Source organism: Nerophis lumbriciformis, linkage group LG19 (assembly GCF_033978685.3).
Source record: "Nerophis lumbriciformis linkage group LG19, RoL_Nlum_v2.1, whole genome shotgun sequence".
NCBI lineage: Eukaryota > Metazoa > Chordata > Actinopteri > Syngnathiformes > Syngnathidae > Nerophis > Nerophis lumbriciformis.
This window is the reverse complement of record NC_084566.2, coordinates 13,887,699-13,912,057: the sequence shown is the minus strand read 5'-3', so window position 1 is coordinate 13,912,057 and position 24,359 is coordinate 13,887,699. Positions and strand designations below refer to the sequence as shown.

General features: G+C 43.6%; 1 protein-coding gene across 4 annotated transcripts in view; it reads left to right on the top strand.

Moving 5' to 3' along the window:
• LOC133618816 (opsin-5-like) overlaps positions 1-20,758 on the top strand; it is a 71,669-nt gene extending 50,911 nt beyond the window's left edge. For all 4 annotated transcript variants that reach the window (XM_061979555.1, XM_061979554.1, XM_061979553.1 and 1 more), the window contains 4 exons: positions 5,501-5,663; positions 12,154-12,281; positions 17,306-17,640; positions 20,002-20,758. In XM_061979555.1, the coding sequence (XP_061835539.1) occupies positions 5,501-5,663; positions 12,154-12,281; positions 17,306-17,640; positions 20,002-20,586 (1,211 nt within the window). In that variant the 3' untranslated portion in view covers positions 20,587-20,758. The remainder of the gene's footprint in view (positions 1-5,500; positions 5,664-12,153; positions 12,282-17,305; positions 17,641-20,001) is intronic.
• The last annotated feature ends 3,601 nt before the right edge of the window (positions 20,759-24,359 follow it).

The window sequence follows — 24,359 nt, the reverse complement described above, 5'->3', positions numbered from 1 at the left end:
AAATATCGCGGGAACAACAAACCCCCACCTTTGTGAGAATCTTCTGACGGCCACTTAAAGGGGCCGCGCTGAATTACTCGCTCTTAACTGCACACAAAGAACAACATTGTCATATGCACAATAGAACAGTACAGTGAATGATGATGATGACAAACTCAAATAACAGGTGTGGTGAATTATGTCCTTAAATCAACCGCTACAATGTTATGTTTTTTTTCTCTGCGTTTGTTATATTTCCTGTCAGCGCTCTTATTTTGGTTCCTTTTCCTGCATGTCTTTCTGAGCGCTTGTTTCCCTCCCCTGTACCTGATTGGCAGTCTGGCACACCTGGTGGCAATTGCCAATCAGGCTCCTATTTATTCTTGCCTCTCCCTCCAGTCAGTGCTGGAGTATTACTAGCTATATGCTGTGGACTGTGAGCTGTTCCTGTATGCTGAACGCTTTCGACTGTTTGCTATCTCCAGTTCTTCCTGTTTCCTGGTTCCTGTTTGCTGTCTCAAGTTTGCCTGTTTCCTGGTTTCTGGTGCGTGTTTTCCTTGCATTTTTGGGACATTAAAATCATGTTTTCCTGCACCAAGCCTGCCATTTCTGCATCTTGGGGTTCGTCACCACTACTTCCTGACAGAATACTCCAGCCAAATACGAACCCTGCAGAGATTTCTATGGCGGAGAGGCTAGACAGGATGCTGGCGCTGATGGCCGAATGGAGGAGATGTTTTGCCTCCTTTCAAGCTCCCTGGCACCCATCTCTGTCTGTGGGCCTCTTAGGGGTCGTCTTGGATCCGTCCCTTGAGGGGGGGGGGCTATGAGTAGCTGTGTAGCTGGGGAGGCACAGCTACTTCTAACTCCAGTGGATCTGCCGCAGTCGCCGCCATCCACCCCGGTGGGACTACAGACGCCGCAATCCACCCCGGGGGGTCTGTGGACGCCATCAACCCCGGTGAGCCCTCCTACGCCGGCAGACGAGCCGTCTGCTCCTCTGACTCCGCCCACGCCGACGACATCGTCTTCCTTGTCGCTGGCTCCGCCCACGACGACAACATCGTCTTCCTCGTCGCTGGCTCCGCCCACGGCGACGACATCAGCTTCCTCGTCTCTAGCGGACCGTCCAACGGCTTCGCCAGCGTCTCCAGCATCGTCGCCTCCACAACCTCCAGCTGGCCTGACGCACGGTCGGCCATCAGACGCCGGCATGCAGCCCTCTTGTCGGCCACGGATGTGGCCATTCCATGGGCGACCACTTTGCCAATTGCGGCGGCGCTCAACTCGCAGTCGCCACCTGACTCTTCCCCGCTGGTTGTGGGGGCACTTGGCCTGGTGGCCCACCGCCTTGTCCTCCCTCCACCCTACCGTGACTTTGGACTTTTTTTTTTTTGTAATTTTTCTAGATCGTCTGGTATCCGTTATCGGAAGGGGGGCTACTGTCAGGATTCTCACTGACAGTCTGGTTATGTTATGTTTTTTTCTCGGTGTTTGTTTTATTTCCTGTCAGCGCTCTTATTTTGGTTCCTTTTCCTGCATGTTTCCCTGAGCGCTTGTTTCCCTCACCTGTACCTGATTGGCAGTCTGGCACACCTGGTGGCAATTGCCAATCAGGCTCCTATTTATACCTGCCTCACCCTCCAGTCAGTGCTGGAGTATTACTAGCTGTATGCTGTGGACTGTGAGCTGTTCCTGTATGCTGAACGCTTTAGACGGTTTGCTGTCTCCAGTTCTTCCTGTTTCCTGGTTCCTGTTTGCTGTCTCAAGTTTGCCTGTTTCCTGGTTTCTGGTTTGTGTTTTCCTTGCATTTTTGGGACAATAAAATCATGTTTTCCTTCACTAAGCCTGCCATCTCTGCATCTTGGGGTTCGTCACCACTACTTCCTGACAAGTACAGAGCTGGGCAAATATTTTGACTCGCAGCCACATTGAGAGAGAAACAAGTGTCTGGGGGGCCAATGTGTATGTGTGTATAAATGATATATACCGTATTTTTCGGACTATAAGTCGCAGTTTTTTTCATTGTTTGGCCGGGGGTGTGACTTATACTCAGGAGCGACTTATGTGTAAAATTATTAACACATTACCGTAAAATATCAAATAATATTATTTAGCTCATTCACGTAAGAGACTAGACGTATGAGATTTCATGGGATTTAGCGATTAGGAGTGACAGATTGTTTGGTAAACGTATAGCATGTTCTATATGTTTTAGTTATTTGAATGACTCTTACCATAATATGTTACGTTAACATACCAAGCACGTTCTCAGTTAGTTATTTATGCGTCATATAATGTATTATTCAGCCTGTTGTTCACTATTCTTCATTTATTTTAAATTGCCTTTCAAATGTCTATTCTTGGTGTTGGATTTTATCAAATACATTTCCCCCAAAAATGCGACTTATACTCCAGTGCGACTTATATTTGTTTTTTTTTTCTTTATTATGCAGTTTCGGCAGTTGCGACTTATACTCCGGTGTGACCTATACTCCGAAAATACGGCACACATTTAGCTGTAAAAAAATTTAGCTGTACAGTATGTGTGTTTGGGTCCTTTTTTTCAGGAATACTAATACCAAAAGTCACAATGTCTGATAGAGTTCTAAAAAAGTTATGACATACCACCTTTAAAAAACGGAATTTAATTTTACAGGTTTTTTTTACTGAATGGGACACCCTAAATGTACATGAAAATAAAGAAATTGGGATTTACAATATTAACTATAAACAATAAAACACATTAATATTAACAACATATGAACATCGCTCCTCTTTTACTTGTCAGACCAGCTCCTCAATAGTTGTGTATCTTTTACAATCAAGCAAAACACAACAAAATGTAACAAACAGCAAAATATGAATGCAAAGTGTAATAAACACCTACAATATGATATTTTATCACTTTTATGCAGAACTTTGTTGTAAAAACTTGCTACCGCATCTGTTCCTGACACATACGTTTCGGGCTGGCTGCTATGAAAACAAACCGTGCCCACTCTGCTTTGTTCCTTGTCTGAACTGCTGTGACGTAGATCAGTGGTCCCCAACCACCGGGCCGTGGCCCCCCCAAAATTTTTATTTTTTATTTTTTATTTTTTATTTTTTATTTTTTATTAAATCAGTTGAAAATGTGTGGCGTATTATGAAGCGTGAAAATACGACAATGGAGATCCCGGACTGTTGAACAACTTAAGCTATACATCAAGCAAGAATGGGAAAGAATTCCACCTGAAAAGCTTCAAAAATTGGTCTCCTCAGTTCCCAAAAATTTACTGAGTGTTGTTAAAAGGAAAGGCCATGTAACACAGTGGTAAAAATTCCCATGTGCCAACTTTTTTGCAATGTGTTGCTGCCATTAAATTATACTATTTGCAAAAATAATGCTCTTCAGGCCAAGACTCTGCTGGCTACCTGCTTCTTAGGGAGAAACAGCACTCCTTTGAGAACAAAAATGTACAGATTCTGAACAGGGAAGACGGATGGTACGAAAGAGGAGTGAGGGAAGCCATCTATGTCAAGGTTGAAAAACCATCTCAGAACAGAGAAGGTGGTCTGTATGGCGTCACATTAGTGCCAAAAATCCTAGCGCATAAAAACTGCTATCGCGCGCTGATTCTCCACTTCGTGCGCGCGCGACACCCTTTTTGCGCGCGCGTGGTGCCTTTCTGCGCGCGCGCGGTGCCTTTCTGTGCGCGCGCGACGCCTTTCTGCGCGCTCTCTGTGTACTCCTGGCATCTCTCCTCGCGCTGTCATGTTTCTTTTTGGCACTTCGGGGGCGGGTATGCTTGGACGGCCCCTTCTTTCTGATTGGTCAGGCGAAAAATGCTGAAAAATGCTCAGAGCCAATCAGAAGTATAGCAGGGCGGGTCATCGTCAATATGTATCAAGATTTACGGAGGTAGAAGTGGATAAAAAAATGTTGCGCGCTGATGAAGGTTATTTCATACCACATAAACACAATACAGGGTAATACAAAATGTGACCCAAATAAATAATAAGACAACAAACACCATAATCACATCTTTCAGCCAGAACTGGTCCACCAGCAATAACATTATTTTATATTTTCACTTCTTCTTGAACATTGGTTTTCTAATTTATGGAATTTCTTTTGATTCAGCCATAAAATTAATGAAATAATCTTTGAATTTTGTTTTTAAAATGTTAAAAATAGCTTTTAATAATGTTTTCTGAAACAGTTTAAAATAATCAGAGAACTGACTAACACTGACCCTACACAACTATGTTGCACAATTAAGTCATTTTTTTTTTTAAAGCGAAAGAGGTAATTTCAACAGGTACAGCATCCTATGTCATATCTACATGTAATAAGATTTGTAACAAGGCAAACCGTTTGTAAATTGGTCGAAAATTGAGCAAGTTATGGTAATTTAATTAGTACATGTACCATTGACATCAATGTAATGATTGAGGCTAGATGTCCGAGGTAAGATGGCTACAACCTTGCTACGCTGGAGAATCATTGGTCATATGAAAAATGCTCACAGCCAATCAGAAAGAAGGGGCCGTCTAAGCATACCCGCCCCCAAAGTGCCAAAAAGAAACATGACAGCGCGAGGAGAGATGCCAGGAGTACACAGAGAGCGCGCAGAAAGGCGTCGCGCGTGCACAGAAAGGCACCGCGCGCGCGCAAAAAGGCACCACGCGCGCGCAAAATGGTGTCGCGCGCGCGCACGAAGTGGAGAATCAGTGCGCGATAACAGTTTTTATGCGTTCGGATTTTTGGCACTAATGTGACGCCATAGGTCTGCCACATCACTTACTCCCACATACAACACTGTCCTTTCAACCATTCCTAAAAGACTCTGCAATTTAGCCTCCAACAAATAACAGGAGTTAGAAACATTCTGGTCACAGAAAATGACCAGTCTGCCATTTGTGCCATTTATTTACAACTGATTGGAATGCTTACGCAGGGAATTCCGACTATTTTGTACTGGTAGTAGTCGATCCACAGCGATTCACACAATACCTCAATGCTAACGAGGGGAAATTGCACTTCAACGACTGTCGTTGGCCTTGACAGTTAGGATTGCTCGTTTGCGCCCTTGAGGCGGCTGTGCAAATGTTGCAAACATCCCCTTTGAGCTGTAGGAACATCTCAAGGATGCTCAGTGGAAACAGGATGCACCTGATCTCACGTTTGAGCTTCATGGCAAAGGCAGTGAGTACTTAGTTTTTTAATATTTAATACATTTGCAAAAAAACACACAAAAAACCCCAAAACATTTTCACATTGTCATTATGGGGTATTGTGTGTTGAATCAGGACACAAATAAATGTATTTAATTTTGGAATTAGGCTATTACATAACAAAAAGTGAAGCCGGATGCACTGTATTGTCTAGAATGCATGCATGTGCAGTAAGGTACATTGTGGTTGTCTACATGTATTTGGAGTCATAGTGGTATATGAGGCATTTCTTGTATTTGATCTTATTAGATTGTAGATGTAGGTGGAAATACCTACTGTTTTGGTTCTTGTTTTTATGCAGGACTTTGCTCACTATTTGGCAACAGCACCTTGCTGTATGTGTCCTACAAGAAAAAGCACGTCTTGAAGCCAGCTGAACACTTCATCATCAACTTGGCTGTCAGCGACCTGGGCCTGACTCTGTCTCTCTCCCCGATGGCCATAACTTCCAGTGTCTACCACAGGTACTATGGTCTAACATAGACCATGCTTACCTACAGTCAAATGACCCTTAAGTTGTTTCAATCAGGACCACTTTTATATATGTACATATATATACATGTATATATGCATATATATATGTACATATATATATACATGTACATATGCATATATATGTACATATATATATATATATGTATGTACATATATATATATATACATGTATATATGCATATATATGTACATATATAAAAATGGTCCTGATGCATATATATGTACATATATACATGTGTATATATATTGACCAGTGACGTGCGGTGAGGTTCATGACTGGTGAGGCACTGACTTCATCACAGTCAGATTTACAAACATATGAACCTTAAAGAGTATCTTATTCACCATTTGATTGGCAGCAGTTGACGGGTTATGTTTAAAAGCTCATACCAGCATTCTTCCCTGCTTGGCACTGTCAGGCTTGTCCCTGACAGTTTGACTGTGTTTTAGTTTTTTCTCTGCGTTTGTCTTAGTTTTCTGTCCAGCACTTTTATTTTGTCTTTATTTCCTACTTGTCTCCCTGAGTGCTGTGTGCCCTCAGCTGTGGCTGATTGGCACCTGGCCACACCTGGTGTCAATCAGCCAGCTGCTATTTAAACCTGCCTTCCCCTCCAGTCAGTGCTGGATCGTTGTCATTTCTACTTGTCGTTGTCAGTGTAGCTGGATGCGGTAGCGGTAAGCTATATTCTGTAGCTGTTTGTAGTCTGCTGTCTTTTTGTTCCTCGTCTTGCAGTTCTTGTTTCCCTGGCATCCTGTTTCCTGTTCCTAGTTCCTGGTTTGTGTTTTTTCCTTTACTTTATGAACATTAAATCATGTTTTCCCGTATAACGCCTTCCGCCTTCTCTGCATCTTGGGGTTCGTGTCCTACAAACTCTGACATAATGATCCAGCCTAGTACGAACCTCGCGGAGATTTCCTTGGCGGAGAGACTTAACAAAGCTTTATCGTTGATGGCCGAATCAAAAAAAAGCTTTGCCTCTTTTTGTGATCCCTCCCACCCATCCCTGTCCTGTGTTGGTTTCTCGTGGGACGTCTTGGATCCGTCCCTTGATGGGAGGGCTATGAGTAGCTGTGCAGCTGGGGAGGCACAGCTACTCCTCACCCCAGTGGGTCTGCAACAGACGGCGCCATCCTGTCCGGTGGGCCGGCAGACGCCACCATGCAGTCCGGTGGGCCGGCAGACGCCACCATGCAGTCCGGTGGGCCGGCAGACGCCACCATGCAGTCCGGTGGGCCGGCAGCAGAGGGCGCCACCATCCTCCTCTCCGGTGGGCCGGCAGCAGAGGGCGCCACCATCCTCCTCTCCGGTGGGCCGGCAGCAGAGGGCGCCACCATCCTCCTCTCCGGTGGGCCAGCAGCAGAGGGCGCCACCATCCTCCTCTCCGGTGGGCCAGCAGCACAGGGCGCCACCATCCTCCTCTCCGGTGGGCCAGCAGCAGAGGGCGCCACCATCCTCCTCTCCGGTGGGCCAGCAGCAGAGGGCGCCACCATCCTCCTCTCCGGTGGGCCAGCAGCAGAGGGCGCCACCATCCTCCTCTCCGGTGGGCCAGCAGCAGAGGGCGCCACCATCCTCTTCTCCGGTGGGCCAGCAGCAGAGGGCGCCACCATCCTCTTCTCCGGTGGGCCAGCAGCAGAGGGCGCCACCATCCTCTTCTCCGGTGGGCCAGCAGCAGAGGGCGCCACCATCCTCTTCTCCGGTGGGCCAGCAGCAGAGGGCGCCACCATCCTCCTCTCCGGTGGGCCAACAGACGCCGCCACCATCCTCCCCGGTGGGCCAGCAGAGGGCGCCACCACCATCCTCCCCGGTGGGCCAGCAGAGGGCGCCACCACCATCCTCCCCGGTGGGCCAGCAGAGGGCGCCACCACCATCCTCCCCGGTGGGCCAGCAGAGGGCGCCACCACCATCGTCTCCGGTGGGTTCTCCCACACCGGCGGACGAGTCGCCTCGCCAATTGCGGCGGCGTTCAACTCGCCGTCGCCACCTAACTCTTCCCCGCTGGTTGCGGGGACACTTAGCCTGGTGGCCCACCTCCTTGTCCTCCCTCCACCCTCCCGTGACTTTGGACTTTTTTGGGGCGGGGGGGGTTCTAGAACGTCTGGTATCCGTTATAGGAAGGGGGGCTACTGTCAGGCTTGTCCCTGACAGTTTGACTGTGTTTTAGTTTTTTCTCTGCGTTTGTCTTAGTTTTCTGTCCAGCACTTTTATTTTGTCTTTATTTCCTACTTGTCTCCCTGAGTGCTGTGTCCCCTCAGCTGTGGCTGATTGGCACCTGGCCACACCTGGTGTCAATCAGCCAGCTGCTATTTAAACCTGCCTTCCCCTCCAGTCAGTGCTGGATCATTGTCATTTCTACTTGTCGTTGTCAGTGTAGCTGGATGCGGTAGCGGTAAGCTATATTCTGTAGCTGTTTGTAGTCTGCTGTCTTTTTGTTCCTCGTCTTCCAGTTCTTGTTTCCCTGGCATCCTGTTTCCTGTTCCTAGTTCCTGGTTTGTGTTTTTTCCTTTACTTTATGAACATTAAATCATGTTTTCCCGTATAACGCCTTCCGCCTTCTCTGCATCTTGGGGTTCGTGTCCTACAAACTCTGACATAATGATCCAGCCTAGTACGAACCTCGCGGAGATTTCCTTGGCGGAGAGACTTAACAAAGCTTTATCGTTGATGGCCGAATCAAAAAAAAGCTTTGCCTCTTTTTGTGATCCCTCCCACCCATCCCTGTCCTGTGTTGGTTTCTCGTGGGACGTCTTGGATCCGTCCCTTGATGGGAGGGCTATGAGTAGCTGTGCAGCTGGGGAGGCACAGCTACTCCTCACCCCAGTGGGTCTGCAACAGACGGCGCCATCCTGTCCGGTGGGCCGGCAGACACCACCATGCAGTCCGGTGGGCCGGCAGACGCCACCATGCAGTCCGGTGGGCCGGCAGACGCCACCATGCAGTCCGGTGGGCCGGCAGACGCCACCATGCAGTCCGGTGGGCCGGCAGCAGAGGGCGCCACCATCCTCCTCTCCGGTGGGCCGGCAGCAGAGGGCGCCACCATCCTCCTCTCCGGTGGGCCGGCAGCAGAGGGCGCCACCATCCTCCTCTCCGGTGGGCCAGCAGCAGAGGGCGCCACCATCCTCCTCTCCGGTGGGCCAGCAGCACAGGGCGCCACCATCCTCCTCTCCGGTGGGCCAGCAGCAGAGGGCGCCACCATCCTCCTCTCCGGTGGGCCAGCAGCAGAGGGCGCCACCATCCTCCTCTCCGGTGGGCCAGCAGCAGAGGGCGCCACCATCCTCCTCTCCGGTGGGCCAGCAGCAGAGGGCGCCACCATCCTCCTCTCCGGTGGGCCAGCAGCAGAGGGCGCCACCATCCTCCTCTCCGGTGGGCCAGCAGCAGAGGGCGCCACCATCCTCCTCTCCGGTGGGCCAGCAGCAGAGGACGCCACCATCCTCTTCTCCGGTGGGCCAGCAGCAGAGGGCGCCACCATCCTCTTCTCCGGTGGGCCAGCAGCAGAGGGCGCCACCATCCTCTTCTCCGGTGGGCCAGCAGCAGAGGGCGCCACCATCCTCCTCTCCGGTGGGCCAACAGACGCCGCCACCATCCTCCCCGGTGGGCCAGCAGAGGGCGCCACCACCATCCTCCCCGGTGGGCCAGCAGAGGGCGCCACCACCATCCTCCCCGGTGGGCCAGCAGAGGGCGCCACCACCATCCTCCCCGGTGGGCCAGCAGAGGGCGCCACCACCATCGTCTCCGGTGGGTTCTCCCACACCGGCGGACGAGTCGCCTCGCCAATTGCGGCGGCGTTCAACTCGCCGTCGCCACCTAACTCTTCCCCGCTGGTTGCGAGGACACTTAGCCTGGTGGCCCACCTCCTTGTCCTCCCTCCACCCTCCCGTGACTTTGGACTTTTTTGGGGCGGGGGGGGTTCTAGAACGTCTTGTATCCGTTATAGGAAGGGGGGCTACTGTCAGGCTTGTCCCTGACAGTTTGACTGTGTTTTAGTTTTTTCTCTGCGTTTGTCTTAGTTTTCTGTCCAGCACTTTTATTTTGTCTTTATTTCCTACTTGTCTCCCTGAGTGCTGTGTCCCCTCAGCTGTGGCTGATTGGCACCTGGCCACACCTGGTGTCAATCAGCCAGCTGCTATTTAAACCTGCCTTCCCCTCCAGTCAGTGCTGGATCATTGTCATTTCTACTTGTCGTTGTCAGTGTAGCTGGATGCGGTAGCGGTAAGCTATATTCTGTAGCTGTTTGTAGTCTGCTGTCTTTTTGTTCCTCGTCTTCCAGTTCTTGTTTCCCTGGCATCCTGTTTCCTGTTCCTAGTTCCTGGTTTGTGTTTTTTCCTTTACTTTATGAACATTAAATCATGTTTTCCCGTATAACGCCTTCCGCCGGGGTTCGTGTCCTACAAACTCTGACAGGCACTCAGCATCAAGGGTTGGAATTGGGGGTTAAATCACTAAAAATGATTCCCAGGCGCGGCGCCGCTGCTGCCCACTGCTCCCCTCACCTCCCAGGGGGTGAACAAGGGATGGGTCAAATGCAGAGGACAAATTTCATTACACCTAGTGTGTGTGTGACAATCATTGGTACTTTAACTTAACTTTAACTTTACACATACAAACTGTAGCACACAAAAAAGCACATTTAATAAAAATTTTTTTATTATGGTCTTACCTTTACTTATAAGTGCGGGAACAGTGGTGTTCGTGTTGGAGGAGTTGTGAATGAATGAAACATGAAATCTGTGCTGCAGTCTGCAGGTGTACCTAATGTTGTGGCCCTGCGGTCGTTCGCGGCTCCTCCAACGCGAGCATTGTTGTTTTTGCACTTTTTGGCTTCTTGAGTGACTTTTTTGAGTGGGTTCGGTCTTGCACGTGGAGGGTTTGGGTGTGGGCTTTGGTTGGTGTGGCGCTCCCGTCGGGGGTGCATTAAACAGCACAAGGAGGCGGGATTACTGCGAGCCTCAGCCAGTGCGTCTTTTGCAGCCGTTTTATGATCGCTCAGCGCAAGAAATACGTTACACACATACAGTTGTTGACAAAATACATTGTACATTATATACCTCAGCTAACTAAACTATGGAAATGTATAATATAATTCATATAGCAATACGGTCTCACTGCACAGCAGGCCAGCAGTTAGCCGAGTCCGCAATCCATGTTGAGGCACAACTGAGTGACGTGCCTCAACTGGCTGCTGTTCACCGCACCGTCTCTTCTCAGTATTTGAACGGCAAATGTGAAAATTCAGCGATTTTAAATAAAAATAATCTAAAACTGGTGAAGTTAAATGGAAAATAACTTTATAGTATAATCACTGGATACATATAACAATTTAATAAACAATTTTTCTTTTTACATTTTTTTTCTTTCCATGATGGCAGGTGAGGCCCCGCCTCACCTGCCTCCAGTGACTGCACGTCACTGATATTGACATGTATATATGTACATTCATATGTGTATATATGTATATGTGTTTATATATATATATATGTGTGTGTGTGTGTGTGTGTGTGTATATGTATATGTATGCATATATATTTGTGTGTGTGTGTATATATATATATATATATATATATATATATATATATATATATATATATGATAAATATTTATGAAATTGCACTTTTAACATATGTGCATTAATAAGAATAATGTCAGTGTATTTAAAGGACTCCATGCATTTCCGATTATCCAGCCATCCATTTTCTACCGCTTGTTCCTGTCAGGGTCGCGTGGGTGTGCTGTTGCCTATCCCAGATGCATTCAGGCGGAAGGCGGGGTACACCCTGGACAAGTGGTCACCTCATTGCAGGGCCAACACAGATAGACAGACAACATTCACAAACACATTCACACATCCATCCCATCCATTTTCTACCGCTTGTCCCTTTCGGGGTCGCGGGCGGTTGCTGGAGCCTATCCCAGCTGCATTCAGGCGGAAGGCGGGGTACATCCTGGACAAGTCGCCGCCTCATCACAGGGCCAACACAGATAGACAGACAGCATTCACACTCACATTCACACACTAGGGCCAATTTAGTGTTGCCAATCAACCTATCCCCAGGTGCATGTTTTTGGAGGTGGGAGGAAGCCGGAGTACCCGAAGGAAACCCACGCAGTCACGGGTAGAACGTTCAAACTCCGCACAGAAAGCCGAATGATGTAAATGTTTATTAGTTACACTCAATAAAAGATCAATCAAAGCTGTGGAATATAAATCAAAGCTTTTTTTCCAATTGATTTAATCAATTAATTGTTGCAGCCTTACTTCAAACGTTGTCTGTATAGTTAAAATTAGTTATAGCGGCGACAGCTTGACACTGGAGCACATTATTCCTTATGGCAAAACAAATATATATATAATAATATATTTTATTTGTATATTTTGCCTCTTTGTTGCTGTGTGTGAAAGTCTTGCTTTCATTCCAATTGTTTATTTTTTTCTGTCTTTCCCACACCGTGCCCCTCCCACACAGGTGGCTGTATGGGAGGACGGCGTGCTCCATCTACGCCTTCTGCAGCATGCTGTTTGGCATCTGCAGCCTGACCACTCTCACCCTGCTCAGCGTGGTGTGCTTCATCAAAGTGTGTTATCCCTTCTACGGTAAGCCTTCAAAGTGGCCTCTGAAAGATTCACCGCTACGTCCCCTAAATGGGCCGATTTGTTGATTCATCCCTAATCCGTTTACCGAGAGCTGCACATTAAACCTCTCTTTGATGACCTGCGAGACTGCATGCTGCATTCGATGACTTGTGATGTTGGTTAATGCCGTGCAGTGGGGGGCCCTCTGTTTGAACCTGAGAAATGGGGTCTGTACAACTGGAGGCACAGAAGGCTTTACACAATTAACGTGTAATCAAGCCAACTGGCATTGAATGTGTCGTCAGACTAGAGAAATACACAAACTTGTCTCTAAAGTGACCGTGTCGCTATATATTCCCCATTAAAGCAAGTCTATCATGGTTGTGCGTCAGGATGATAGCACCATTTAGTGGACTGTGGTGCCTCTTGAGGGCGAGTAAAGGGTTTCAAACTTGTTTTCATGGAGGGACACATTGCAGTTACGGCTACCCTCAGAAGGCCATTTGTAACATGTACATATAAAGATATAATACCTTTATGATATAATAGCTCCTGCATTTGAATTCTATATCATTTACTAACAGATGGATGAAATCCTAAGTCAAGGTGACAAGATATTTACTTTTCCAAAAATGTTTTTTTCAAATGATATAATTTAATATTTGATGCATGATCAGATAATACAACATTTTAAAATGTATGCATTTTTTCTGTCAGAATTGAAAAAACTAATACATTTAGTAAGAAAGATGAAGTGCTTTATTGACGCACATTATTTACAGGTTTTGGCGTCCCTTCAGTGATGCTGGTTGACTTCCAGGTTATTTAAATTTTAATTACAGTCATCCCTTTCATATCACTTTTCACTCCAAATTTTGCAGCTTTGCTTTTTTGCTGTTTTTTAAAATTGTATTTATCAAAAAATCTTTTTTTTGCGTTTGATTACGGCCAATTATTAGTCAAATTGATAACATTTTGATGTAATTTTGGCTAAAGAAAAAATGGCTAAATGAATTTAAAATAACAAATGTAAGGTGCTGGACTGTATTAAACAGCAAATCATCTTTGAAGAAGTTGCAGTATTTTTACACGTTAGTGTTTGTGTTTAAGAACTGTGTGTGTGTGTGTGTGTGTGTGTGTGTGTGTGTGTGTGTGTGTGTGTGTGTGTGTGTGTGAGTGAGAGTCTATTACTATACAATATGCCTTAAGTATGTCTTATATGTATAACAGTACAGTATATGTATTATTTTCTATTATATTGACTATATTTACGAGAGTAAAGTTGACTATGTGGTGTTATTTCATCTGGAGGGTTGTAAATTAATAATGTAAAAAAACTAAAGAAGTTCTTAAACAGGATACTTTATGCTCTAACTGTGAAATTATTTGATAAATAAATAAGAATTCCTACTTTGCAGATTTTCACGTATCGCTTATTCACTTAACCATTTAACCGCGATAAACAAGGGACAACTGTAGTTCAAAGCTGTATTCATCTCATCTGGAAAAAGGAGTTTTGAACATTGAAAAGGAGAAAGGTAAAACAATGAATAAGAAAGTTGGTTTTCGTGTTAAACTTTATTTTTGTTAACTAAAACCAAATAACCAGCAAGGGCATCCGATATCAAAGCTGCGGCCCTTCTGCCACTTTTTAATCCATCCGTTGCACCTCATGGACTTAAAGGGGAACTGACCTTTGTTTGGAATGTTGCCTATCATTCTTACTCCTTATGTAAAACAAGAACAGATATGTTTTTCTTTTTTATGCATTCAAACTCGTAAATAAATGTGATTAAAAGTCTGCTTACAATGGAGTCTTTGGGAATCGCTCTATTCTGCCTATAAAGTGTTTAAAAAAAACATCCAAACACCTCCATCAAGGTTTCATATACACTGTAAGTATATATGTAATGTAGTAACAAGCGCATTTATAATAACATGTCATATTGACATATTTTGATAATTTCAAGCATGTGGCGGCATATTAATAAAAAAACAACGCACCACAACGTGCGCAGAAAGAGAGACTCTTAAAGCTTAGATAAGACAGGACAAGGGCAGATACAGAGAGAGAGGGAGTGCGACCGCCTTTGCTTAGATCCATTTTATGCGAAAGCGAAAACCTGGAAATAATATGCGTCAATAAAGTACTATTTATCAGCTCATGCAACAAATGTCAATATATACCATAATACCATTTTTTAGTACAAATAAATACTTGAATATCTGCTTTTCACCTTGACTTATGATTTCAAACCAAGGGAGCCATTCATTTGTTCATAAAAAATATTCAAACACATAGCCAGTTGTGGGCGATTATACATTTATTTTCATTCGGCTCGGTTGGTAGAGCGGCCAGCAACCTGAGGGTTCCTGGTTCGATCCCTGCCTTCTGCCATTCTAGTCACGTCCATTGTGTCCTCGAGCAAGACAATTCACCCCTGGTCCAGATAGGTCGTGGTAAGGGCCTTGCATGGCAGCTCCCACCATCAGTGTGTGAATGTGTCAAAGCGCTTTGAGTACCTTGAAGTTAGAAAAGTGCTACACAGGTACGACCCATTTACCATTTGTATTTACTGCCCTCAATAAAAAGAAATTTGACACCACCCTAATAAACCACTCATTTTCAATTAGAAAAACTCACAGCAACACAAAGCATTTCATCTTAATTAAAATGTATTTTAAGACTTTTTAGGGACGGCGTGGCGCAGTGGAAGAATGGCCGTGCGCGACCCGAGGGTCCTGGTTCAATCCTCACCTAGTACCAACCTCGTCATGTCCGTTGTGTCCTGAGCAAGACACTTCACCCTTGCTCCTGATGGGTGCTGGTTAGCGCCTTGCATGGCAGCTCCCTCCATCAGTGTGTGAATGTGTGTGTGAATGGGTAAATGTGGAAGTAGTGTCAAAGCGCTTTGAGTACCTTGAGGGTAGAAAAGCGCTATACAAGTACAACCCATTTATCATTTATCATTTAAGACTCTCGTGGGAGTTTTCACTGGTCAAACCAAAATCAAATGTAACTTTATGGATTATGGAGACTTTGATACTAATGCAGTATTACTGACATGAAAAGTACCAGTGCACTGAAATATTGGAATACATACACTCATGGAATATGGATCATATACTATACTATACTACGCATGATGCTTAGAATAAAATACACAAATTGAAATAAGAAACCCAAAAAATAATGTATTACATCAATGACCATTGATGCACAGTTGTTGGGTTGGTTACTGAAAACCAGTAACTAGTTACAGTTACTAGTTACTTTATTTCAAAAGTAACTCAGTTACTAACTCAGTTACTTGCACCAAAAAGTAATGGGTTACTGTGAAAAGTAACTATTTAGTTACTTCTTCTTTTTTTTTTAAGGCTCCCATTAATTCCCTTTTATCCTTCATTTCAGTACTGTTATTGCACTGGAGAATAATATAATCTGTTGATCAACTTGACATGCATTTGCATCACTGAACTCTGCTAAGCAATGTTGTCTACATACAACTCACAAAGACAAAGATATGTTTCAGGCCAGAACAAATTGACAAAACTATTTTAAACAGCTGCAGAAGTCTAGAATGAAAGAGTATATAAGAGAATTGACAGAGTGTGTGTACCTTCAATGATGAATGATGAGCAGAGGCAGAGTTTGGAGTGTTTTCTTTAGCTTGCTTTCCATTTTTATGTACTCACTGTCCACTGTGTCCAGGTATTTGGAAAATGTTTTCGTGCCATTTGCAGTTTGACGCCCGCTATCATGCTAATTAGCTGCCTGAAAGCGGGTGACTCCACAGTAGAAATAGCCTGCATGTCTTCTAGCACAAACGCTGCAATGGCTCTATCAATGTTGTCCTGGCTTGCAGGCCCTCCGTTTAAATCCAGCCGCTGTTGCGGCTGTTGCTCCACCACCACCACTTCAGGTGGAGGTGGAGGTGAAGTGGCATCGGAGACTGTGTCTCTCTTTACTAGCTTCTTCGAAGCACGTTGCTTTTGTAGCTGTTTCAGCAGATTTGAATTGCTGTTTTGGGTGGATATGATCTTTGATCCAAGACACAACTTACATTTAACTAAAATGTTATTTTCTTTGTGCTCGACAAAAGAAAAGTAGTGAGAATATCTCCATGTTAAGAAACTCTGCTTCGGCTCCGCCATGATGGTATACACAGACACCTCTTCTCTTCCTTGTGACACAGGAAGAATCAGAAGGACGACACCACGGCTCTTCAAAAAACATACTCAGATCTTCTGTTTCTAGCCGATACTATATAAAAAATAACGCAGTAACGCATCATGTAGTAACGGTAGCTAAGTTACTGAATATAAAAAATAGCGCGTTAGACTACTAGTTACCGCCGAAAATAACGGCATTACAGTAAAGCGTTACTTGGTAACGCGTTAGTCCCAACACTGTTGATGCATAGCTTGGATAGTTGTTCTTTTATTTCAATGATACATTACACAATGCAACAACTTCTTTTATATATATTTATTTTATTTTTTTTAAAGTGCACCACCCGCATTGTGTAATAACTTTTGCAATATTTAATAAGTTATTGCAAAATGTGTTCAATAATTCAATTACAAAATGTGGCCAATCATTATGATGAAAATGAATTACATTATTACATAATGCGTTATTGTATACTTCATTGTGAAAAAAAAAAAAAGGAAAAAAAAGACTAAACCTACTGTGTTGCCTGTTACATGGTGGCGCCATTATTAAACCTGAAAGTTTGACCCGTTATGTCAAACTTGAAATTTCTCACACCGCTCAACGCCCTCTGCAAAACAACCACTGTAACCGTAGGACACCCCTTTTTTGGACTGACATTTTTCTAAAATGTTAACAAAATTGATTAAAAAAATCAAGCAGAAGTATTTGCAGGGACATAAGTCATTGAGCATTTGTCAAATAATGATATCATTTTGAGGATATCTGTATTAGTTGTATTCTGCCATGTTTTCCAAAGCATTTTAAGCATAACCGTTAGGGGGCGCCACAAGTCATTTATCATTAATTATTCTATTGTCATCAATCATAGGAAACCGATTCAACAACTTCCATGGCTGCCTACTCATCTCCTGTGCTTGGGTCTTTGCGCTGTTGTTTGCCTGCTGCCCGCTGGTCCACTGGGGAGAATACGGGCCAGAACCTTACGGTACAGCCTGCTGCATCGACTGGCGCCTGTCCAATCGGCTCCCGACGGCACGCTCCTACACGGTGGCGCTGTTCTTCTTCTGCTACATCCTTCCGTGCTGCATCATCCTGGCGTCCTACACGCGGATTCTGGCCACGGTGCACGCGTCGCACAAGACCATGGAGCGGCACGCATCCAGGCAGGCGCACATGAGCAGCATCCAGATCATCATTGTCAAGGTAAACGTCTCACTGTGTGACCAGTCAATCAGGTCAGGTGATCAAATACGAGACACAACAGTCGATGACCTCAATGAGTTCTTATTAGCTCTGGATTGTGATGGAAGAGACTTTGTAGTGCGCTAACATACCGTCAGTTGGGGTACCTTGTGGTTGCATACAACCGTGTATTTCTAGTCATTTTAAAAGCAACATGTGTCCAGAGAGCCTTTTAGGACAGGATAGGATAGACTTTATTCATCCCACACTGGGGAAATGAGCACCAATCAAGAAAAATGTATTATCTTACTCACTTTTTCCCCCACTTTTAATAGAAAAGGTGCTCAAAACTGTCGCTTTTGAAATTCTGGGTTTTCATGACATCATTAAGAAAATCCCTTCATTGATATGATACAGGCTAATTTGGGGCCCTAAGCAGTATTTTACTTTCACAATGTTTTATTACCTTTTTTTATTATTTAATTAATGCATGTTTTGTACTAAAACAAATTTATGGGATAGTAACGTGTTTTTCAGACTATAAGGCGCACTTAAAATCCTTTAATTTTCTCAAAAATCGACAGCCCTAAAACGCGGTGCGCCTAATGTACGGCATACTTCTGGTTGTGCTTACCAACCTCGAAGCAATTTTTTTTGGTGCATGGTGTAATGATAAGTGTGACCAGTAGACGGCAGTCACACATAAGAGGTACGTGTAAACTGCAAGATGACACCAGTAAACAACACCAAAACTTTAAATGTTCCATTGAGAATATTACACACGGCGCTCAAAAATCTGTCAAAATGTTTTTAGTACGACTTTAGTAAGCTATTAAACCGCACCGCTTGATGAATTGTTGGCGGATTAAACATACAAGTATTACTATGGTGTGTGTATAAGGACCGCAAAACGGCACCTATTAGCAGACATATTACCTGGCGTTTTGTTTCGCTATATTATGCAAAACCAACTTTTTTACCTTCTGGTACCTGCTGGTCTGTATTTGGGATCTGCATAAGTCCTGAAAATGTGCTCGCGTCCCCCATTGTAGTCCGTGCCGACACCGTAGTCGATAAGCTTCTTCTTTTTCTCTACCTTCTTATGTGGCATTCACCGCTACAACAAAGATGACGGGGAGAAGACGCTGTCGAAGGTGAGCCACGTAAATAAGACCGCCCACAAAACGGCGCATCCTGAAGCGACTGTCAGAAAGCGACTTGAAGATGATCTGTAAAACATAATCTATGCAACAATTTGACCAAAGAACCACCATTACATGTTATGTAGACCAGTGGTCCCCAACCTTTTTGTAGCTGCGGACCGGTCAACGCTTGAAAATTTGTCCCACGGACCGGGGAGGAGGGTTTTTTGTTTTTTTCCATAAAAAAATACAATCATGTGTGCTTACGGACTGTATCCCTGCAGACTGTATTGATCTATATTCATATATAATGTATATATTGTGTTTTTTATGTTGATTAAATAAAAAAAAGATAAAACCATTTTTATTTTACCAGTGGTTGGGGACCACTGATGTAGACCACAAGGAAGTCTTTTACATTTAGAAAAAAATCATAATATGACTCCTTTAATGCACCTTTTGTATGAAAAAAAGACTTGAATAGACCCGCTCTTCAGCAGTGCGCCTTTTAATCCGATGCGCCCTATTGTCCAGAGAATACGGTAATTGTTCAATAATTATTTTTTTGTGCAAAATATACATTTTTAACATCGTTAACCCTTGTGCAAAATGGGCATTACGTGTTTCTTATGGGATATGATTTTTCAGTTTGAAGTTTAGCAGAGTGGAATTTCGCCAGGGAGGTTTTCACAGTTTTTTTTTTTTAATTTAAAAAAAAAAATTGCATTGTGATTTTGGTTGCAACATTGTTAAAAGATGAACAAAAATGATACACAATTTCTAGACCTCTTTATAACTGCTATTTTTAACGGGTTGTACTCAAGCTATATCACTATACTTTTTTTTAAAATGAAAACCAAAGGAATAGCATTCTTGCCGATTGAAAAACAAGAAAATATTGTTTTGGTGTAATTGCGCATCATACCCACCAGATAGCGCCAGAAAACCATGAGGTAAATTAGTTAAACTGCCAATAAATAATCTGCTAAAATGCAATGAAAATGATCTTGGGCAGTTATATATGACATAGCAGATATATTTAAATGACTTAGGTGAAGTCCTTTCATTGTAAAGGGACACACAAGGAGGCAATATCACTCCTTTCCTAGTGCATTATGATCGTTTGACCCATCACTTATCCTAGCTCTAACTGGAGTTTCCTGAAGCTTCCCTTAGCCTTCCTGTTTGCCAGTTTAACAACACCCACTCCTTTCTTTGTCCTCCTCTTTTGTCCCGGAAGCTAAGCGTCGCCGTCTGCATCGGTTTCTTCATGGCCTGGAGTCCATACGCTCTGGTGTCCATGTGGGCTGCGTTCGGAAACATCGAGAACATCCCTCCTCTGGCGTTCGCCATGCCGGCCATGTTTGCCAAGTCCTCCACCATTTACAACCCCATCATCTATCTCACGCTGAGACCCAACTTCCGCAAGGTAATATGCAGGGATGCGGGTGCTCTGAGGAGCTGCCTGTGTTCCTGGTGCTGCTGCCGGCCTAAAGTCGGGGTGAGACTTCGATCGGTCCCAAAACGGAGCGACCGATTCCCTTCGCCTAGCTCTTCGACCCATCCTGCTACGATAGCCTTGAAAGGTCAGAAGGATGCGTTTGAATCCCCCACGCCGAGTCCTCAAGTGTACAGTGTTACTAACCCCCCAGCTTGTGAAGAACCGTCCCAGGATAGGGCCCTTCTCCAAAGAGATAAACAAAAACATCAAAGTGGGAGCCACATGAGGTCTTTACTGTGCAAAATGTGCGCAAAAAGGACTGCAGATAGTCTTCATATTGATTTAGAGATGGTTCCAAGCAAAGCCAAAGTGGCTTGGCCTTGATTTTCTCTCCAATATTACTAAAATATTTGGACTTATTCTGCAGGTTCTTCTGTGAAATATTGACAATGTTGTTCAGGAATGTACGATAAGCTCCTTTACAGTCTTAATTTAAAGGGGACTGCACTTTTTTTAATTTTTTTTTAGGAATTTTGCCTATCGTTCATAACCCTTATGAGAGACTGGACTCTTTGGTTAGTCTTAGAAGACGATTCTCTGGATCTGACCAATCTAAGTCTAAGACTAGACCTGACCAATCTAAGTCTAAGACTAGATCTGACCAATCTAAGTCTAAGACTAGATCTGACCAATCTAAGTCTAAGACTAGATCTGACCAATCTAAGTCTAAGACTAGACCTGACCAATCTAAGTCTAAGACTAGATCTGATCAATCTAAGTCTAAGACTAGACCTGATCAATCTAAGTCTATGAGCACGAACTGATGAAGCCGACTCGGATGAGAGGTGAAACGTCTTTTGAGACCACAGGTGTCAAACTCAAGGCCCGCGGGCCAAATCTGGCCCTCCACGTCATTTTATATGGCCCGCAAAAGCCTGGGAATAATGTGTCAAGAAAATCCCCTATCTTCTTTCTTTACTTTATTTTCTTACTAAAAGGTATTAGTTTTTTTTTCTAGTTTGACAGGAAAAAAAATAGTGTCCAATATTGCAACAAATATTATCTAACTTTTTTGGTCAAAATCCAAATAAATACTTAAATATCTGCTTAACTTATGATTTCAAAGCAAATTATCCATCAAATTGTACACTATAAAAATGACCAATAGATTTAACTGTAAAATTTAGGGAGTTTTTTTTACAACATATTACTGTAAATTGAAAAGAAAAACGACCAGTGTTTTTTTTTTTTTTTTCTATTCTGTCGACTGAGCGGATAGTTTTTTGTTGTTTTTTTACTGTAAAATCCACGGTTGATGATTTTATGGTACCACATTTTATTATGGTAAAAACTGGCAGCTGAGTTGCCAAAATTAAATTAAACAGCAGTACTGTATTTCTATTTACAGTAATATGTTGTAAGAATATTAATATAAAAAAAACACACCATATATTTTACAGTAAAAGCCTGGCAACTGAGCTGACAGTTTTTTCTGTAAAAAACAGTGGTGAAATCCACAGATTATTTTTACTCTTTACAAGAAAAAAAGTAAAATATTTAAATGAATAGGCAAATTCATTAATTATTTACTGTTACGTGTGGCCCTCAATGAAAACATGTCTGACACCCCTGTCTTAGACAAACCAAACAGTCTAGTTGCAGTCCATTGAATGCCCTGAGATTACAATGACCCACATAATGAGAACATTCATAGACATTAAGAGACAAGAACACAGTCTTTTATTTTTATTTTTAGGGTTTTAAAGATGATAAAAAAAAGTGTAAAAGATGCGGCTAATAGGAGTCACCGTTGTAGCCTACAAAGCCCTCTAAGACAACTTCAAAACCCTACATCAACGTTTTTTTATACACACTGCAAGTATGTATATAATGTTATACACATAATAATGTGTATAACATGTTCAATATTTAACGTATTTTGGTCATTTTATGCACAGCCGGAACTAATTATTCGGCGCATTTATTTCCGTTTCCATAGCAGCGCACTTCCGACTTCCGGAATCAAACGCGAGTGTGTTTTCTAATCCTGGCAGACTTGGTAGTAGACAACGAAGACGACTATTTTTGGACAAATGAGGATTCACAACCTTATCTTTTTGAAACTAAACATACGCAGGATGAACTGCTGCTTACAGAATCGAGCACAGAGAAGAGGGTGAAACGTTGGAGCAGACGGAAGACGAGAGAGTACGGCATGGTCACGCTGAAAATCTGGAACTTTTAGGCCAAGCTATGCAGAATTAATGGAGTGCTTACCCAAATCAACTGGAAACATCCCCGGCCAGCTGGACCAAACAGACAACTGTCCAAGTGAGTCACAATACTATTGATCATGATACATGCAGCACATCACAGTACATACACTGTCTGGCTAGTTGTGTACAAACAAAACATGAAATAATACTTTACAGATAGTGTAATATGATTGTTTGTTTTTCAGTCAGTACAGAGTGGTGACTTATCGCATTGTGTTCATTATTAACTCAAACGCGTTTCGTGCTAATGTAGAAGCTAGCTTATCTCTCGCCGTAGTTAGCTATTACGGCTAATATTGTAGCACGCTGATGTGTTAGTACGCTAGAAAAAGAGTTTCTCAGTGTTAACTCCTGCAATAACAATGTCACTGCAGCTTGGTCATTATACAGGTTACGGAACGTCAATTAAGTATTGTTGATGGTTTTCCAATGCATTTTTAAAGTGATTTAGAGGTAGAATTGATTGCTACCATTAGCTGCATAGCTAGCTACCAAGAACGAGACGATTTTTACATGTTAGAAAGTCTTCTTGTCTCTCATGATTGTCAACGACAGGCTAAATTCCCCCCAAAAAGTGCAGTTCTTCTTTAAATACAAACCCCGTTTCCATATGAGTTGGGAAATTGTGTTAGATGTAAATATAAATGGAATACAATGATTTGCAAATAATTTAACCCATATTCAGTTGAATATGCTACAAAGACAACATATTTGATGTTTAAACTGATAAACATTTTTTTTTTGGCAAATCATTAACTTTAGAATTTGATGCCAGCAACACGTGACAAAGAAGTTGGGAAAGGTGGCAATAAATACTGATAAAGTTGAGGAATGCTCATCAAACACTGATTTGGAACATTCCACAGGTGAACAGGCAAATTAGGAACAGGTGGGTGCCATGATTGGGTATAAACGTAGATTCCATGAAATGCTCACTCATTCACAAACAAGGATGGGGCGAGGGTCACCACTTTGTCAACAAATGCGTGAGCAGTTTAAGAAAAACCTTTCTCAATCAGCTATTGCAAGGAATTTAGGGATTTCACCATTTACGGTCCGTAATATCATCAAAGGGTTCAGAGAATCTGGAGAAATCACTGCACGTAAGCAGCTAAGCCCGTGACCTTCGATCCCTCAGGCTGTACTGCATCAACAAACGACATCAGTGTGTAAAGGATATCACTACATGGGCTCAGGAACACTTCAGAAACCCACTGTCAGTAACTACAGTTGGTCACTACATCTGTAAGTGCAAGGTAAAACTCTCCTATGCAAGGCGAAAACCGTTTATCAACAACACCCAGAAACGCCGCCAGCTTCGCTGGGCCTGAGCTCATCTAAGATGGACTGATACAAAGTGGAAAAGTGTTCTGTGGTCTGACAAGTCCACATTTCAAATTGTTTTTGGAAACTGTGGACCTTGTGTCCTCTGGACAAAAGAGGAAAAGAACCATCCGGATTGTTATAGGCACAAAGTTGAAAAGCCAGCATCTGTGATGGTATGGGGGTGTATTAGTGCCCAAGGCATGGGTAACTTACACATCTGTGAAGGCGCCATTAATGCTGAAAGGTACATACAGGTTTTGGAGCAACATATGTTGCCATCCAAGCAATGTTACCATAGACGTCCCTGCTTATTTCAGCAAGACAATGCCAAGCCACGTGTTACATCAACGTGGCTTCATAGTAAAAGAGTGCGGGTACTAGACTGGCCTGCCTGTAGTCCAGACCTGTCTCAAATGTGTGGCGCATTATGAAGCCTAAAATACCACAACGGAGACCCCGGACTGTTGAACAACTTAAGCTGTACATCAAGCAAGAATGGGAAAGAATTCCACCTGAGAAGCTTAAAAAATGTGTCTCCTCAGTTCCCAAACATTT